Source organism: Psammomys obesus, unplaced genomic scaffold, assembly GCF_907164565.1.
Source record: "Psammomys obesus unplaced genomic scaffold, mPsaObe1.curated_primary_1811, whole genome shotgun sequence".
NCBI classification, from domain to species: Eukaryota; Metazoa; Chordata; class Mammalia; order Rodentia; family Muridae; genus Psammomys; species Psammomys obesus.
In genome coordinates, this window is record NW_026596109.1 from 4856004 (window position 1) to 4875757 (window position 19754).

General features: G+C 40.5%; 1 protein-coding gene across 3 annotated transcripts in view; it reads left to right on the forward strand.

Moving 5' to 3' along the window:
* Lepr (leptin receptor) overlaps nucleotides 1-19754 on the forward strand; it is a 76371-nt gene that overhangs the window by 10063 nt on the left and 46554 nt on the right. For all 3 annotated transcript variants that reach the window (XM_055628975.1, XM_055628976.1, XM_055628977.1), the window contains exons 3-5: nucleotides 6296-6355; nucleotides 11423-11752; nucleotides 14281-14404. In XM_055628975.1, coding sequence (XP_055484950.1) covers nucleotides 6316-6355; nucleotides 11423-11752; nucleotides 14281-14404 — 494 coding nt within the window. In that variant the 5' untranslated portion in view covers nucleotides 6296-6315. The remainder of the gene's footprint in view (nucleotides 1-6295; nucleotides 6356-11422; nucleotides 11753-14280; nucleotides 14405-19754) is intronic.

Genomic DNA, 19754 nt, shown 5'->3' on the forward strand with positions numbered 1-19754 from the left:
CAACACACACACCATACACCACACGCACATCACGCACATAACGTACAACACACACATACATGTACACACACAGCACACACTCCACACACAACCCCACACATACGCACAGTATCAAGCCACATCTATGCACACCTGCCATGCACATAAACCACATGTAACATATATACTATCACACATCATACACTCACACGCCTGCACATAAACACATACGTACATATGCCTTCCCGTACCTCACACACACACACGCACCACACATGCCATTTCCAGCATACACATCATACACTTCCCCACACAGACACACATCACATTCATACAATACACGCACGGTAGATGGACACACCACTCACACACACACAAACACAATCCATGCGCCACACTCACACCCCCAGCACGACATGTACAACATCACACGCACCACACATTTCATACATAACATACATGCCACACGCAATATCCAACGCAAATACCACAAACCACATACACACAGAAACAGTGCTCACAATACACAGACACACACCACACTGACTAAATACGGTGTAACACATATGCAGTGCTGCCCCTGAGCTGTGATCCTGAGTTGTGTAGGAAAGCAGGCTGAGCACGCTGTGGGGAAGAAGCCCGTACACAGTGTTTCCGCATGGCCTCTGCTCCAGCTCCGGCCTCCGGGGGCCTGTCCTGCTTGGGCTCCTGCCCTGATGTCCCTCGGTGATGGTCTGTTACCTGGAGGGTCCTCCTGCCGAATCTGATTTAGGGGGGACATCAAAGGGGGAAGTGACAAGAACTGTGGGGAATAAAGAAATCTAGGAAAAGCCATGATAAACTGATCTCTAATTTTTGAAAAGTAGTGTTATAGATCAAGCATGACTAAGTGGTTATTTTTAAGACCCCCTCCCCCACATTTTTGGTTTTTAAAGTCACTGTTCTCAAGAACATTTTTATCAATTAGTTCATTTTGGAAATGGACCGCTTCCCAAGTCTGTGTTAGTTAGCTAATTTATTATGTCTGCAATGGTGAGACTTTGTTTACTTTTCTTTAAAAACGTTTCTAGGCTTAACTGGAGACATAGTAAACTCTGTGTATATATGTACGTGTGTTGTGTGGTGTGTGTGTGTGTGTGTGTGTGTGTGTGTGTTGTGTGTACATGTAGAAGCCACAGGGGGATACTCTTTCACTCTCCACTTTTCCTTTGAATCAGGGTCTCTCACAGAACCTGGGGCTAGAAGGGCTGCCGGCAAGCCCTGGTGATCCTTTTGTCTCTGACCTCCACATTGCTGGGGTTATGAGGGTATACAGCTATGCCTGACTTTTTATTTGTGTGGTGGATATTTGAACTCAAGTCTTGCTTGGGCAGCTCTGATCCACCAAGCACCACCCTCATCCTGATGTTTTTGAGAGGAGGGGAGAGGGTTTTACAATTATTCTCAATTATTTCCTTTTTCTCCTAGCTGAACTCTAATTGTCAATGATGGTGATGAGGTGCAGAATGCTTTATCTGACACATTTCCATGTGAGTGGTCTATTTTCTCATGGAGACATCGATTCTACCTTCTGTTTAAATGCCTCCTCAGCACATTGCTCTCTTCACTGTCAGTGTAGAACAGTGGTCCTCAACCTTCCTAATGCTGTGGCCCTTTAAAACACTTCCTCATGTTGTGGTGACCCCACACATAAATTTATTATTGTTGCTACTTCATAACTGTGATTTTGCCACTGTTACGGATTATAATGTAAATGTCTGTGTTTTCCAGTGGTCTTAAACGACCCTGTGAAAGGGTCTTTTGACCCACAAATGGATCACAAGCCACAGGTTGAGAATCGCCGGCATTGAATGTCTACTGGGATGATGTTAATGTATCACCCCCAAATTTATTTACGGACACTAAAGAAGGAGGGGCCTTGGATGTAGGTGTGGATCATTTGGTAAAGTGCTTTCCATGCAGGCATGAGGACCTGCTTTTGGATTCACAGCAGCTATGTAAAAGCTGAGTACAGCTCTTCTCCCTTGCAACCCCAGTGCTCTGGAGGTGGATGCAGGATGTTCCCTGGGAACTATTGCCCAGCTGACCTGGCTTAGCTGGTAAGCCCCAGGTCCAAGTGAGAGACCCTGCCTCAAAAACAAAAGGTGGGAAATCAATTGAGGAAGACATCTGACATGTCCTTCTGCTCTCCCCTTGCACATGTATGCATGTGGGCACACACAAACACAGCATTGAGGCCTTTAAGGATATGACTTAAGGGTAAATTTCTCACTAATGGTATTAATGTTCTTCAACCCAAAGTTCTGGTGGTTGAATTATCTGTACCCTTGTTAAGTGCTATAAATTTACTTGCTGTCAGCAAGTGGGGAACTTCTGACTTGTTATATTAAAAAGCATATTCAAATGAATAGCATTTGCTGTATTAGACTTATTTTGGTCAGCTTACCATTCATTTTCTATTTGCTTGATTTTTAAAAGTCCTTTATTACTACATATTTCTTAAAGAGATTTCACTATGATTTTCCCACACGTATATAGTATATTTTGATCAAATTAATCCACTTACCTCCTCTCTTAGCCCCCTCCATGGATTCTTTCTTTTTCCAGCTAGTTCCCCTTTTGCTTTTTGTTTGTTTGTTTTATGAACCAATAGTTAAATCTTGGGCCTGTTTCTATTAAGTTTCTGGTCAATTCTAAGAAGGCAGATCCCTCAGCTTGAAGAAATCAGGCCATGTACCTCATAGCAGTCTTTCTGAGACAGAGAATTAAAATCTGTGAATGTTTATGCTTTTTACAATTCCTTTTCTTATGGTCCTATCCAATAACTGGCTCCTGCATGCCTCATCACACAGACTGTTCTAGCCTAAACCATACAGTCTAAAATTTTCTTCTCACCTCCTAAAACCTATAAAACAACAGATATCTCTTTTTTTCTAGGGATTTCTTTTTCTTAAGGTTCTCTGTGCTTCATCATCCTGTCCATGACAGATCATTCTCCTACTCTTATTATAAGCTATCTCTCCTGATGAAGATCCTTTCTAAAGGAAAGGTTCCTCTTCCATTTAAGGCCCTGTTATACTGTTTATTATACATTTTATTGCTCCTTTTCTAAGGTTTCCTTGTCTCAAGGCCCAATCATGGTCATCAAGAACTTCCTCCCTAATAAACTTCATTTCTGAAGAGTAATTGTATGCCAGCTCCTTTCTTGAACCAACCACTGCCCTCTTACTGCTAACACCAAATGGGTTAATTGGGTTTACCTGCAGAACCATGAGTGAGGGGTTATTTACATGAATGAACTTACCAGTGGCTACCTCACTGAAGAAAATCTCTCTGTCTCCTGCTAGCAACTATTAACTGCCTTTAAGATCTCATGAGCCCATTCGTTTTTTTTGTAGAATGTTGATGGGACGAGTCTTGTGCAGATTGTAATCACAGCCCTGGAGTGCTCAGGCATGCCACAACATGTTATGACTGAAAAAGTGTTCCACAACACTGTTCTCCTCCCACTGGACCCTACATTCTTTTCATCCACTCTTTCAAGATGTTCCTTCAGCCTTGGAAGGTGGTCATATAGATGGTCCATTTTGGGCCTGAGCACTTGTTCTGTTGATCTTGACCAGCAGTGATTGCTGCCCACCACAAAAAGAAGCTTCTCTGATCAAGTCTGGTCGCAGAACTAGTCTCTGAGTATAAACATTATATATAGGCAATCTGACACTCCCTTTAGGTCCATTTTTCTTGATTATTATTCTTAGTCATAGTTTAAAAAGTCTGTCATTTTTACGTAATGTTTCTGTTTTTGTAAACTTCCTTAAGTTCTTTTGATTGGATACCTATAAATATTTCTTTAATTGAGTCTGTGTAAGAACCTGCTTTCACAGTCTGTATGCCCATTCAGAGCTGTCATTGTTTTTCTGGCATACACAGATGGACCTGGGTGGCAAGAATTCACACTGTAAGAATAGTTTCTGTGTTGCATGGGACAGTGAACAGAGGTGAGGCTTTCTTATCTAAGAGAAGCAACTAATGCTTTTGGTCACTTAGTAGATCAGTTATTTAAATGCGAATCAAATCTATTTGGGGGACCGAATTACATTTAGTTCATCAAAGCAGTACAGCAATGCATTGTGTTCATGAGACATCCTGATTATGAATCTTCCTCTAGGATTTATTTGATGAGAAGTCCAATATAAGGAACAGGTAATACAAAAATAGGCATGCCTTGCATACATTCTTACAATTAGGTCACGAGGACTCCAAGCATTAGCCAGTTTCTAGAGATTTCGAGAATCCTTGTAATATTAATGGATAAAGCTGCAAAGTTCTGATGAAAAGCACACTTTGAAAAACAAATATATTAGGACAAACATTTACAAACTGCTTATCTATGTCTAGGGTCCCTAAGAGTTTGGGAAGTAAAAACACCACTGTGTTTTTAAAGTAAAAACACCATTTGAGTTAGGAAGTGTGCTTCTTGATACTTTGTAACAGCATTCGCAGTGAAAATGTTATTTCTATTTCTAAACAAAACCCACTATTGCAGACATCTCTGGAAAGGGTTGCAGAAATCATCCAATAGTCATATTTGCAGATAAGCAACAGGGAGGTGGAGTTGAAGCCCTGAGTCCCTGAGGCTAGTTACAAGAGCCCAAACTCGCGCCTGAGACTTCTAACACCCGATTCAGGGCTTCTCTCCGCCAAACATGCCACACAGTAGTCTGGACTCTATCTGAGATCATAAGAAAGACTGAAATGGGCTGGGGAGGTGACTCAGTGGTGAAGTGGGTGTTGGTACTACTCCTGGAGAGACGACAAAAGTTTACTCACCCCCGGTAGAGAACTGACAACAGACCAAAGTAAGGATTCCACCCAAGTCCAGTTTATCCAACTGATGAGTTTTATTGGGATTATTTGTGTGTGAGAGGGGTTACTTACAGGAGCAGAAATGACTCAAACACAGCTTACCAAAGCCCACCCCAGCCCAGGTCACAACTCCTGAAAACTGGAACCTTGGAGCACACTGCACAACTTGTAGGCATCTTGGTGGGTTGGAGAGCAGCTCTTTCAGGCAGCTCATGTGGTCTCGGCCTCTTCCAGGCAGGTTTCCTTTTCTAGGGAGCTAGGCTTGTTTGAGAATGTCTCTCAACAGTCCTTATGACTTACACATACTTGAAGGAAGAGGGGCTTAGTGGATCTGACCAGTTCCAGGGACTTCCCGAAGCTTTTGAGTTGTTTGCTTCCTGAGCTTAAAGAGATTCTTTGTAGGATTAAATTTTTTTCACCCTCCTTAGGACATCCAATTTCTTGACAAGCTCCCATCCAAGATGAAATGTTTTATCTTAGAGGAATTTGTTACACAATGGAAGAACACATATCTAAAACCCCAGGATAGGAAGTAGAGACAGGAGGATCCCAGAGACTTGCTGGCCACCCTATTCTAGCTTAAACAGTGAGTTTTAGGTTGAATGAGAAAGAGCCTATCACAAAAAAGTAAATGATAGAGTTATAGAGGAAGACAACTGATGTGGATCTCTGGTTTACACACACACACACACACACACACACACACACACACACACACACACGGAGAGACAGAGAGAATATGTAGAGTTTTACACAAATCTAAGTCCAACATATTAAAATTTTGTTTTTCTAACTCAGCAGCATTTCTGCATTTCTGCACTTCAGATTGAGTAAAATTTATGAAGCATCATCTTTGAAGTTACCCATAGTATTGTTTGTTTTCAGCCATCAGGCATTCTTGACTCCTGATTTTCTCTGATATCAATATTATCTTATCTGCAAATGAACAACACATTTCCAAAGGCATTTTGGAAGATTCTTTTTCCTCTTCATTGAAAATTAATTTAAATTTATTACTTGTGCTATAACTATTTGGCTCCATAGCATTATAACAATAACTTTAGAAAATAAGGGTGAAAATAAAACACAACAAAACATTAATGGTTATTAGATTTTCTGTGATGTAGTTAATCAAAACTATGAACACTTGCTTAGCAGAAAATTCAGTCTTCTCCTGTGATACTTACCCTGTGCTGTATGGCATAAAGAAACAGAATGACTTTTTCACTCTAATTATTTATTATTCTTTTTACTTTGTAAGATAACAGATGCATCACAGAAAACAATATAATTTAATGTGAAGTGGTTCTTGAATATTAACCCAACATGTTAGAGCGTAGCAGTTTGAGGATTTACTTCTAATCTTTTTTTCTTTTATATTTTCCATAGACTGCCAGTGACGTGAGCTTTTCTGTGTGTATTGCTTTGTTTTCGTTTTCTTGTTTTCCAGGTGCATCTCTCTGAAGTAAGATGATTTGCCAGAAATTCTGTGTGGTCTTGGTACACTGGGGTAAGTTGCATGTACCTTTGTCTGTTTGGAAAGATATTTCAGTCGGTTAATTTCTAGAGGAACTTTATGTTGAACAGGAACTTCAGTGTCCTGTTGCCACAACCCATGTCTATAAAGAGCTGTTCTGTGGTGCCATGAGCAGTATACGTTTTTAACCCCATCAAATAAAACAAGTGTAACATTTCGTTTCCATTTCACTTACTTGATTTTTTTTTTTTTTTTTTTTTTTGTGTGTGTGAGTTGGGAGTTAACTGACTCTATTTCTGATGAGATTTTTAGTTCATACATTTCAGCAATCTTGTTGGTTTTATTGGTCTTAGACAAATTTTAGAACTTTCTAAAATACAATAGACTTTTAGCTGTGTGTTAAGGCTCCATAGAGAAACAGAACTGACATGATGATGATGATGTGTGTACATGTGACGATGTTTATAAGCAACTGCAGCATGTAATTACAAGAGTGGAGTGGTTCTAGGATTTGCATTTGGAAAACTACAGACCCAAAAGTGCCAATGTTATCCAAGTGAAAAGGTCTGAAATACACACACACACCTACATTCACATGTATAAACACAGATGAACACTTTTGTAGTAATGGCAGCATGACGCTCTGAGGGTATATTATCAAGAATTGGCACATATGTTGGAAATGGTCACTGGGTACCACAGCTTGTCAAGAGACATAAATACATACCTGTTCCTCCAGAGGAAGCTTTTTCAGATTTTAGTTTTGAGACAGGGTTTCTTTGTGTAGCCTTGGCTGTCCTGAACTCTCTTTGTAGACCAGGCTGGCCTCAACTCACAGCAATCTGCCTGCCTCTGCCTCCCCGAGTGCTGGGTTTACAGGCATGTGCCACCATGCTCAGCTCACATTTTTTTTTTCAGTAGTCCTGTAGTTGGAGTGAACCATAACATTCTCTGTTTGAAACTAGCCATACATTGCTCATGAGTTTGTTGTTGTTGTTGTTGTTTTTAACTCAGGGAAACCTAGTTTATTATTTAAATTTTGGTGCCTAGACTTTTTCAAATTCATTTGTAATTGTAAAGTGTTTGTATGTTCTCACTGTGTATGTGTCACATGGGAGATGTTTTGGAGTCTGTAAAATATGGAGAGCTGTAATGAGCTGAGGAGTGCATTATTTCACATTATCATTTTGATGCTTTGAGCATTTAACATCTGTTCCCCTAACATTTTCCAAAAACATATATATTGTCGTCATCTATGGTTGGCACACTGTGTCTTAGTCTTTGACCTTCCTCATGTCTAACTGTAAAAATATGTATCATTTGACTAACTCATGTACAGTTTCCTCTGCTGTCCCGTGATGCCCATTCTACTCTCTACATGTACAAGGTCATTTCATTTAGGATTCCCCATGGCAGTGAGATCGTGTGGCATTTGCCTTTCTGTGCCTGGCTTTACTTATCATATGCCCTCCTCATGTGGAAAATGTCAGCTCCCCTCCTTTTTATGGCTGAATGGTATTGTTGCTATGGTGTGTATGTGAGATGATTATCTCCCAAAGATCCATGAGAGGTCTGAGATGATGATATGAAATGCCATGGAACCTGTAAGGGCTTGGTCCCAGCAGGTGGTCTTCACACGCTCTGAGGGCTTGTGACTGCGTGAGTTCTCAGGAGAGAGTTGTCGCTGAACAGGCATGGCTTTCTCCAGCCTTCTGCTCATGACTTGAGGCATATTCACTTGACCGACTCCACAGCACACGTCTGCCACTGGTGTTCACAGCATCAGGTAGCCTTCCTTGAACAGTTACTGTGCTGTCTGGACTTTCTTTCTCCCAAAGTAAGCCCCTTTCATTGTAAAGTCAGGCTGTGTCTGGTATTTCATTATAGAAATGCAAAGCTGGACAGTGCAAGCTGTGTGTATACCACCTTCTTTTCCTCATTCATTTTGTTAACACAGGTTGATTCTGTCTGATGAACAGTGCTTTGATCAGCACTGGCCGTTTTGTTTCTTTTTTAGTAGGATTGCTGAATCTCATTTTTCAGTCCCTGAGGGATCTCTGTACTGTTTTCTAATGACTGTACTGATGTACACTCTTACCAACAGTGTGCATGGATTCTCTTTTATTCTCGCCTTGGCTAATGCTTGTCACTTTTGCCTTTTCCGGAATTGCCTTTCTAGCAGGAGTGGGGTGATGGCATAGTGATTTTGATATAACCGGTGATTATCTCACATACCCACTGTCCTGTCGTTGTAGACTTTCTTTTGTTTTACTGTCTTAGTGGTTTGCCGCGTGAATATTTTTGTATCACATGCATACCTGGTGCCTGTGGAGGCCAGAAGAGAGTGTCTGAGTCTCTGGAACTAGAGTTTCAGAACTTAGTAAACCACCATGTGTGGATCTGGACTTAGACCTGTGTCTTCTGGAAGAGCAGCAAGTGCTTTGAGCTGCTGAAGTATCTCTCCAGCTCCTTGTGCGTCTTTTTTTAGACACACATTTCTTTGTGTCCTTTTTTTAGAGTATTTCTAATGCTGTAAGTTTACACATGTGTATAATGTGTCTTTGTCGTATCCAACTCCCCTTATACACCGAATAAATACATCTCCCTCCCAACTTCATGTCCTTTTCCCCCCAACCAAGTTCAACTAGTGGAGTATGGGTGTGGAGTCCCTTGTTTATTTTGGATATTAGCCCCATGTTAGACATACAGTTTATAGATATTATATCCCGCTCTGAAGTTTGACATATGAATAGTCACCTTGTTAAGTATTTCCTTTGCAGTGGTGACTGTAGAGTTTGACCTTCTCTTTGTCTATTTTTGATGTAATTGCCTGTGACTTAGGAGTATGTCCCAAGATATCACATACCTTAGTGTCAGTATTTCTTGGCTTTACTTTAGCCTTGTCACAGTTGCAGTTCTGCTGTTTAGGCTACTAAACCATGTTGTTATTTTTGTACATGATGAAAGATGGGGGTATAGTTTCTTCTTTCCTTTCTTTTCTTCCTTTCCTCCCTTTCTCCTTCTTCTCTTTTTCTTTCTATTGTGGCTTATGGAGATCCATTTTTTTTCCCAATGCCATTTACTAAAGTTCCATTAATTCTCAGGTGCATTTTTTGGCATGCAGTTTTCTTGAAGCTTAGTTGGATCAAAAAACACAGGTTTATTCCTGGGTTCTCGGCTATGCTCCATTGACTCAGGCATCTTTCTCTGTCCACACTGTGCTGTTTTAGTTAGATCACTTGGTCCTATGTTTGGAGTCAGCTTTGGTCTTGATCATTAGTTTTTTCGCTTTCTGGTGGTCTTTTGTGGTTTTATAAGAACTTTTGTACTGTTTATTTCTGTTTCTGTTAAGAATGTTATTGGCATTTTGATATAGATTGCATTGAATTTGTGCACTGCTTTGGGAACTTAAAATTAAAAAAAAAGCTACTTTTCCAATTGTATGAAAATAGAGCATTTTCTCATTTGTGTTGTCTTTAATTTCTTTAGCCCATGTTTTATAGTTAGTGTAGACATCTTTCACTTTATTGATACTTTTTTTTAAAATGTAGTTATTATAAATGGGATCCTACCCTCATTTTTATTCCTTTGCCTCTTCTGAGACAAGAGTTTTACAGTGTTGCCCAGGCTGGCCTTAAAACCTGTGGCCTCAGTGATCCTTCCGCCTCAGCCTCATTAGTAGCTGAAATTACTAATGTTATCTAAGCGTATTTAAAAAATATATATATATATACATATATGTATGTATATATTTTTGAGCAGGGCATGGTGGCACATGCCTGTAATCCCAGCACTCTGGAAGGCAGAGGCAGGAGGATTGCTGTGAGTTTGAAGTCAGCCTGGTCTACAAAGTGGATCCAAGACAGCAAAGGCTATCCAGGGAAACCCTGTCACAAACAAACAAACAAACAAACAAACAAAGTCTTTTCCTATATTTTGGTGTTTATTGTCATCGAAAGCCTATCGTTCACTTCAGGGTTCCCTTTTGTCCATCTTGTGGCCTTGGACAAATTCATGATAATGTTTCGCTACTACTATAGAATCAGACAAAACTGTGTCCCTGACTGCTTGATCTCCACACCTGTTCATCCCTCTGCTCTGCTTAACTCCCGGCATGCTGTGATAGCTTCTGAGGGATACACATGTAAATTTCCTGTGTCTTTTCATGTTTTTACACTTCTGTTTTGAACTGACTATTACGCCTTTGTCTGAATTATGCCCTTTTCCTATCCACGCAGACGCCAAGGAACACCGTTCACTTCTGCCCCTTTACATTTCCTCGCATTTAATCCTTCATAATTCTCGAGCCATACAAATTCACACACACTTCTCGGAATTCTCGCTGTCGTGGTGACTACACACAGAGAACGTCATCAGAATATTCAATTCATTTGTGAAGTGAAGAGAAGTAGAGAGTCAGTTGTTTGTTTTGAAAAAGCACTTGATTAAGGCTAAGTTTAGACTCTGAGGCTTTTGGGGTACAGTGCTGTGAGTGCTCCCAGTTGTATTTTTAACCGGGAATGGTTTACCTTCAGTGTGAGTTTCCTGGAGGGAGTCTGGTGTTTCACGTCATTTCCTTCGGAGTGCCTGGGACATTTCCCAGATGACGTCATACATCTGAAGGTTCCTGTGAAAGTTCAGGAGACCTGGCAACTCTCTTTGAGTCAAGAACGAAGTGTCCACGAGAGCATTCACTGAAAAGTGTTAGCACACTGTCGTAATGCTTCTAGTGAATATTAAGATCGCTTTAGTGCTTATTGATATAACTGAACACCCAGAGTATTTCTTATTTTTTTCTGAAAGTTAGATATAATGTAAATTTTCTCATAGTAAAGTATAAACATGTTAGATTAATGAGAAAAATTGAAGCAAGAATCTCCAAAGGAGAGGGGCCAGAAAATGGAATTACTTGAGTAAATACGCCAAGTTCTCAAGTCTACAACAATGGAAGGTGGAAACTCAGAGCTGTTCGCTGGGTGCTGAGTCAGCACTCTGGAGGGTGTCCCTCTGGGGACCTCACAGGTTAATCTCCAATGCTTTCTAGTTACATCTTCATCAGAATGATCACTTGTTCTCTTTGTCTTTTTGCTGTCCGAACAGTGTTTCTTTATGTGATAGCTGCACTTAACCTGGTACATCCGGCCTCTCCCTGGAGATTTAAGTTGTTCTGTGCACCACCAAACACAACCGACAACTCCCTTCCCTCACCCGCTGCGATCGCCAAGAACGCCTCCGCCCTGCGTGAGGGCTCTGAAGCCGTTGTTGAAGCTAAATTTAATTCCACTGGTATCTACGTTTCTGAGTTATCCAAGACAGTTTTCCATTGTTGCTTTGGGAATGAACAAAGGAAACGCTGCTCCGTGCTCACTGACAACAGTGAAGGGAAGACGCTGGCTTCAGCGGTGAAGGCTTCAGTTTTTCGCCGGCTGGGTAAGCACTTTCTTGTCCCAAGTATCCAGTGCTGTGTTCTGCCCCTGCATCCATCAAAATGTTTTAATCTCACTTAGATGTCCTATTATGTAATTAACATGTTGTTATTTTATATTAGCATTAAAATTAGGATTCATTGTGTGACTAGTAAGTTCACGCTGATCATTTCATAGCCTATAAATCTGTCATCAATGGAACTCTTTTACCTGTAAATTTTCTTGGAGGCAGAAAAAAAAAATGTACACTTTAAATAGATAAAATATCAAATTATGCATACCACTGTTGAAGTACCTGAATTTTAAAATGTTTGTGAATAATAATGAATTGTTCAGGCAAAGAATGTCCTTGACACAATACATGTTATGTTGAGTAAGTTTAATTGTTGTCTTAAGAATAGTGTATACTGAGAGCAGCAAGCTTAGTTAATTTTGTATCTGAAAGTTATGACAACAAAACTATTTCTAAGTTTTCTGAAAGGACAAAGAAGACTCAATTATATGAAAAGACCCCAAATGTGGAAGAATAGGCATTCATAAGCAAGGACTCTCATGTGGTACTGGAAATTTCCAGGTGATACTAGTGACCTTTGACCTTTCACGTTGATCTCTATACTGGAGAATGCTTAATGGTAGCCCTGGTCTCTACCCAGTAATAAAAAGAAATATCTTTATACCTAAGTCTAATAAAAGAAATATCTCCAGCTTGACATAGCGGCATGTGTGTGTGTGTGTGGGCGGGGGGGGGGGGGGAGTCAGGATTGTGAGTTCCAGACCAGCCTGGGCTACCAAGCCAGACCCTCTCTCAACAATCAAACCAAACCAAAGGAATCTTCAGATGTTGCCAGATGTTCCCACATCTACTCGATTTAGCCCTTTTGATTATGTGGGGGAAAATGCATTCCCTGTTGAAAACAATTTGAGAGTAAGAAGGGGCTGGAGAGGTGGCTCAGTGGGTAAGAGCACTTGCTGCTCTCACAGAGGACTCAGGTTCAGTTCCCAGCACCGTGTCCAGAGATTCACAACCACCTCTAAGCCCAGATCCAGGCAATCTGATACCCTCTTCCAGCCTCTGTACCTGCTTGCCTTTGGTGCACTTAAACTCATACACACACACACACACACACACACACACACACACACACACACACAGAAATAATAAAAAATAATCACAAACAGAATAATTTTTAAATTTAATTATGTTATAAAATAGATTTTAAAAACATTTTCGTAGAAACAATTCAAATTCAGTTCATAAATGTTAATATCATCTTGAATGAAGCTTTTTTTTTAATTAGTAAAAGAATGGCTTGGCCAATCCATTGATTATTAAATATCCTAAGAATGAGCAGAGTCTTAGTAGTGAATCTTATTATTTATTTATTTATTTATTTATTTATTTATTTATTTATTTATTATGTACACAATGTTCTGTCTGCGTGTACACCTGCATGCCAGAAGAGGGCACCAGATCTCATTATAGATGGTTGTGAGCCACCATGTGGTTGCTGGGTGTTGAACACAGAATGAGCAGCCAGCGCTCTTAACTTCTGAGCCATCTCTCTAGTCCTTAGTAATGAATCTTAAATGATAAGAAAACATCACATTCTTTATTTTTGGAGAGGAGATAATTAGCGTATTACATATCTCATCTTACAAACAGATGATAACTAGTTAACTTTTAAGGGAATTGATGTTTTAGGTTAGGAATGGCCACCAAAGATTTCAATTTGTTATTCTTTCAGATGAGTTTCTCGTTCCTTTATACACGGTACCTAGTAACTGAAAATACTTTTCCTTTATTTTTTTCTCTTCTCTTTCTTTTTTTTTTTTTTGTCACACACACATACACCCCGCCTCCCAAGACAGGGTTTCTCTGTATTAATGCTTGGCTATTCTGGAACTCAATTTATAAGCCAGGCTGGTTTTGAACTCACAGAGATATACCTACTTCTGCCTCCCAAGTGCCAGGGTTAAAGGCATATGCCACCATACCTGGCTGGGAATAATTCTCATTTCAAGAAATTTGTTAGTGTTGTCTTCAGTTGGTTTTGTTTCGTTAGGCATATACATTTTTTTAAAGATTTACTTTCATTTTTACTTACACATATCTGTGTGAATGATGGCACATGTGTCTGGTTACCTGTGGAAGCCAAAAGATGACTCCCAATCCCAGGGAGCCGGAGTTACAAGTGGTTACAGGAAGTTGTTTTGTTTGATGTGCTGGTTTCTTTTGAAAAGTAAACATTAACTAAAAGAAAATAAAAATGAGACCTGTCCCATTCAGATGGCTTGAGATTAAAGCCCAAGTTGAGAAATAATAATTGAATCTAATTCTCTGATTTAAAACAGGTTGGGGAGGGGTGGAGGAGGGGGCTGAGATACTGAACTGACCACAGAAGGCACTTTTCCCCCTCTCAGAATGGGCAGCAGAAGTTGTAGCAGAACACTGTTGAATTCAGTTTAGCTCTCTCTTTCACTGGGTTGTTCAGAGTGTCTTTTGGGTTTAATGCAGTTTATTTTTTAATGCAGGTGTAAACTGGGACATAGAGTGCTGGATGAAAGGGGACTTGACGTTATTCATCTGTCATATGGAGCCATCACTTAAGAACCCCTTCAAGAATTATGACTCTAAGGTCCATGTTTTATATGATCTGTGAGTACCGGTGAAATTAATTTGACCAGCCACACGGTCTGATTTGTTTAAAGCACAGAAGTGGATTATGAATCCCCTCCCATCCCTCCACTTCCTTTTGTAGCTGTGTATCTTATAGAGAGTGGTTTGAATGTCTTTTGTACAACTGTCTTCTTCATTAGCTTTCTCCTTTTTCTTCCTGTTTATTTAGGCACAGAGATACTGCAGATAGAGATGGCCCAAAAGAAACATGAACATTGTCAGACATTCCTGTGTGTGAATTGCCAGATGTGTTTGTTATATGAATTATGCCATGCTCTTTCTGACACATCCATATCTACTTGCTAACCACGAGAGGTTTTTCCTTGTGTACAATCTACACTGAAATATCGCCATATGTTGTCTTTAGTGAGAAACAACATAAAGAAGTCAAATGAATGGGTAGCAGTTGGAGGCATGTTAGAAGGGTTGCAGTTTTATTGAGAGATTGATGTAATGAAGAAAGTAGAGAATTTCCAGCTTTCTAATGATCTGGGTAAATTCATGAGGCCAGTAGAACTCAGAACTGCCATGATCGGAGGACTTGGTTCTATAGGAAACTCCTCTGTAGAAGAAGCTGTCTATGGAGGGTAGCTAGACTGAAGATGTGGCCAGAAGAACACTCAAATTGGAAGAACCGATAATGGTACAGTAATGAAAGGGCATGAGGAAGAAAGTGAAGGCCCTACTTTACATTTTATATTCATTAACTGAACTGTCATAAGGACAACAGATGTTTTGTATAGCTCTCTATTTCAGAGATTTTGTGAGGATGCAAAATGCTTAAACCTTTCACCTCTCTCCTTAAAAACACCTACACAGTTAAGAGTTAGAAGACAGAAAGAAAGGCTGTAAAAAGCCATCTTCTGGGCAGGGCACAGACACTGAAATCATGAACTCATAGCTGCTATGGTTGCTTGCACTGGGCCTGCTCAAGACTGGCTCTGTCAGCAGTCAGTCATGGATGTGAGAGGGTTTCACGGGCTTCTGCTCTGTGTATTAGTTACTTTTCTATTGCTGTGATAAAACACCATGACCAAAGCAACTTATAAAAGTAATTGTCTAATTGAGCATATGGTTTCAGAGGGCTAAGAGTCCATGATGGCAGGGTGAAGGCACGGCAGCAGGGCCACCTGAGTGCTCACATCTCAAAATGCAAAGTAGGAGGCAGAAAGTGCACTGGGAATGGTGCTAATCTTTTGAAACCTCAAAGCCAACTCCTAGTGACACATTTCTTTCTCCTATGCCACACCTCCTCATCCTTCCCAAACAGTTACACCAGTTAGGACCAAGTATTCAAATGCATATAGCTAGGGGGCCATTCTCATTCAAGCAACCACACCCTTCATGCCGAACTAACAGCTACAAATAGATTCTGGGAGAGGAGGAGTCATTGTCTTTACTTATGTACTCACCTGTGAGCCCACCAGGCCCCAAAGGACAGTTACAAACCCATGATCTCTCTGGTGGCTCTGGTTAAGGCCACAACACAAAACAAAAAGATGTGAATTATTCGGATTTAGTCCAGGTGTTTTGGAAAGCATGTGCTCGACTAAGCACAGGTGTCTGATCTTTGGTTCGGAAGGCAGGTGGTAAAGGGATACCTCCTCTTAGGACACAGCAGAAGCTCCAGATCCAAGAATCCAAAGTCCAACAGGAAGGGCTGGTGATAAGAGCAGGAATGAATGTTTGTGAAGCCTCTGACCCACACCATATTTACTTACTGGCTTTACCAAAACTGTGTACTTTATCGAGTAGAATTTAGGTTGTGTTCACATGAGTGGCCATGTGAGCTATTATGTACAGTCAGCCCCTCTGTGGTCTCAGTCAGTGGCTAAAATGATTGGTACTGAAATTGCTTTGACACATGTCGTTCTATCTATATGAAAGAAGGAGAATTATATATATATATATATATATTTTAAGTGATTGAATAAAAAGTCCTCGGCTTCAGATATTTACAGCTATAATTTAGGTAAAGGGTAGTTGATCTCTCAAGAGTCACTCTGGTCAAAGGGGACTCCTGATTTGACAATAAACTCTAAATCCACCTAAGAACGTTTAGTCTACTGCTTTACATGTTTTCTCTTAGCTCTTCCTTTCCACGTGTTAGCAAGAAACCTTTTGTACTGACTCTTATCCATGAAAAACCCTTTGCAGTTCATTGTGAGCCATGGCAACGGGCCTTCATTTCTGTTAAGCCAACACGCACAAATCATTAAGTATAATCTATCATCTGCATATACTTAAGAGAGATATCACATGATCATCTCAACTGATTCAGGAAAGGCCTTAGACGAGGTTCAACATCCTCTTACGGATGAAAGCTTTGAAGAAATAAGGAATAGAAGGAAAGTACTTCAACATAAAGACCATGTATGACAGACCCCTCTGTGTGTGTGTGTGTGCGTGTGTGTGTGTGTGTTTATATTATCTACATATGTGTTGGAAGCTCATGAGTCTAGAGAGGATATCATGAGAGGAGAGGAAGGTATCTGAGGGAGGCAGGAAAAATATGATAATGAAATACACATAATTAGAAAGCAAGTGTGGAGAACGAACCCAGGTAGAGAGGGAACCAGCTTCAGGGTCTCCACTGTAGCAGCAGTGGAGAAAGAGACAGCTGAGAACAAAGCATAAGGACACATGCATACGGAAAACCTTCAGTGAAGCCCAGTACTTTGTATTATTACCTAAACAATTAAACAAAAAGAAAAGGAAACCTCAAAAAAAAAAAAGTATTTAAAAAATGAAAAAAAAAAAAAAAAAAAAACCAAACAACTATGAGGAAGTATCAATATGTCAAACGTGAAGAGTTACCACCTTCGTTTCTGTGGTGGACTATCCATTCAACAAGACCTTGAACCCTGCACACATTTGTAAAGGGAGGAAGCGGCCAAGTCATGCAGTTTTCCCCTCAGCGGAGGTGCACCCAGTGACACTGTTTCCCTTCTATTTTCATGTCTGTAAATAATGAAGTGAGAGTCAGTGAGGCCCAGGTAGTTCTTGTTCCTGCACAGCTAAGTTTAACACGTACGTGAGATAGCTGAAAATTTAAAAAGAACACACTCTTAGAAATACTGTATCTTTACCTCCATCTCAGCCTTTATTCTTAACTAATAATTGCAAAAAAAAAAAAAAAAAAAAAAAGCACTGAAAGGACAAATTTGAGTGAGTCCTTGCATCTAAGGTAAACTGACTCACCAGACAAATGAATAATAATAAAAAAAAGTCATAATTCGAGTCTAGGTGACTTCCATTTTGGGCAGGTTAGAGGGGGAACCAGCTCACCCAATGATCATCTATCAGACTTCACAACCACCTGGGTGTGCTGGTTAGATTCTGTCAGTTTGGCACAGATCTGGACGTACGTGGGAGGAGGGACCCTTAGTTAAGGGGCTGGCTCCATCAGACTGGCCCCTGCACATGTCTGAGGATCCTTTTCTTGATTGCTGATTGATGTCGGAGGGACAGTGCCATTCTGGGCAGGTGGGCCATGAGGCGGCCGTCCTCTGTGGCTTCTGTTTCAAGCTTCCGTTTGTGTGCCGGAGGTGACACTCCCCTATGAGGTTGTAAGCCAAATAAACTCTCTCCCTCAAGCCATTTTTTTGGTCAGTTTTTTCTTTTCTTTTCTTTTTCTTTCTTTCTTTCTTTCTTTCTTTCTTTCTTTCTTTCTTTCTTTCTTTCTTTCTCTCTTTCTTTCATCACAGCAATAGAAAAGCAAACTAGAATCATGAGGAGAGTGATCTTAACTGTTGGTGGAAACTACTTCCGAAGGGCAGATGGATAAATCTCTGGCCTATATCTAGGCGTGAGGGCATTGAATCTCACCCTTGCTTGCTCAGCCCCTATGGGCAGCTACTGTCTGTGGCACAATCGGCCAGGATTTCCTTCTGCTTGTGTCATTTTTCATGTGTGCTATATCCAGGGTCATCCTTCTTGGTGAGGGGTGGGGCGCTGTAAAATAGTCTACTCAGAAGAGAAACTGTAAATTACCTTTTCCATATCCAGATTTTGAAAATTAATCTTAGTGTTGGGTCATGAAGTGGTTTGCTTTTTTTCATCAATGAGCGATGTCTATTTCTGGGAGAAGGTAATTTCTTCTGAAAGATGGGGAAATTTGAAGCCAAAGAGAATATATTATGTCCAGATACTGATTTAGGCTGTTGGTTACTGCTGAGTGTCATTCCAACCATTTTGGTGACCACTTTAATATCTCTGAATGCTTTGATAATGCTCTTATGCACAGTGCTTGATACAGCATAGCTTTCTGATGAAGCTTACCGATTCAGAAATATTGAGACTTGCTTTACCATAGTAATTAAAGGTATTATTTTATTTTAAGAAATCGCCTTTTTGTTCCATCAAAATTCACAAGAGAAATCTTTCAAAGTGTGAAAAATAGTGTATTTTTTTTTCCAGGAGCTAAAAATCTGCTATTTAAAAAGGATTTAAAAACCTATAAATTTGTCCCCAAAGGGAAAGCATTGTTTGAGCTCTAATATTAATGTTTGTCTGAGAACCTGAAGGAGAGATACTCTAAAAAATGTAATATCCTGAACTGCTTTAGACGTTTGTTCTAGGCTAGGAGGAAATCTTCCTTTCCTCTGTAAGGTCCCTACTGTGTGCTCTACATTCTGAGCTGAGTGTGGCCAACAGTGTTCACCACAGACTTCCCCTTTGTTGCATGACAAGACTTTTCCTGGGGAGATGACACAGATGGTTATTCACCCCAGAGTGGGAGGCCATCACAGACCAAAGTAAGGATACACCAAAGTCCAACCTGGCGAACCTATGAGTTTTATTGGGGTTACTTACAGGAATATGGATGAGGCATTGCTTATCCCTCATGAGAAGAGATGACTCAAAGACAGCTACCTCACCAAAGCCCACCCCAGCATGGGTGACAGCTCACCTAAGCTGGGGACCTGCAACACACTCCTTCCCTACAGGCAGCTTAGCAGGTTCAGTTTCCAAGTGACTCACTTGACCCAAACCTCTTGCAGCCAGCTTGCCTGATTTCTGCTTCTTATTGTTTACTCTGGGAGGAAGTGAATCTGGTCATTCTGGGGGGACTTCCTGAAGCTGTTTGAATTGTTTACCTTTTAGCTTAAAGAGCTTCCCTACAAGATGAAACCGTTTCAGTCTGGTAGGAAATCCCTACCCAATATCCTTCATCATAGAGCTAAAGGGTATTGTAAAAACATTAAATGCTACAGCCAAGTTTGAAAGTGTGGCCACGTAATAAAGAGACAGAGAGGATGTACGAACAAAGAAGGGCCCTGCACAAATTAAGAGGAGGTAGGAGAGTGAAGAGCATGTATCCAAGGCA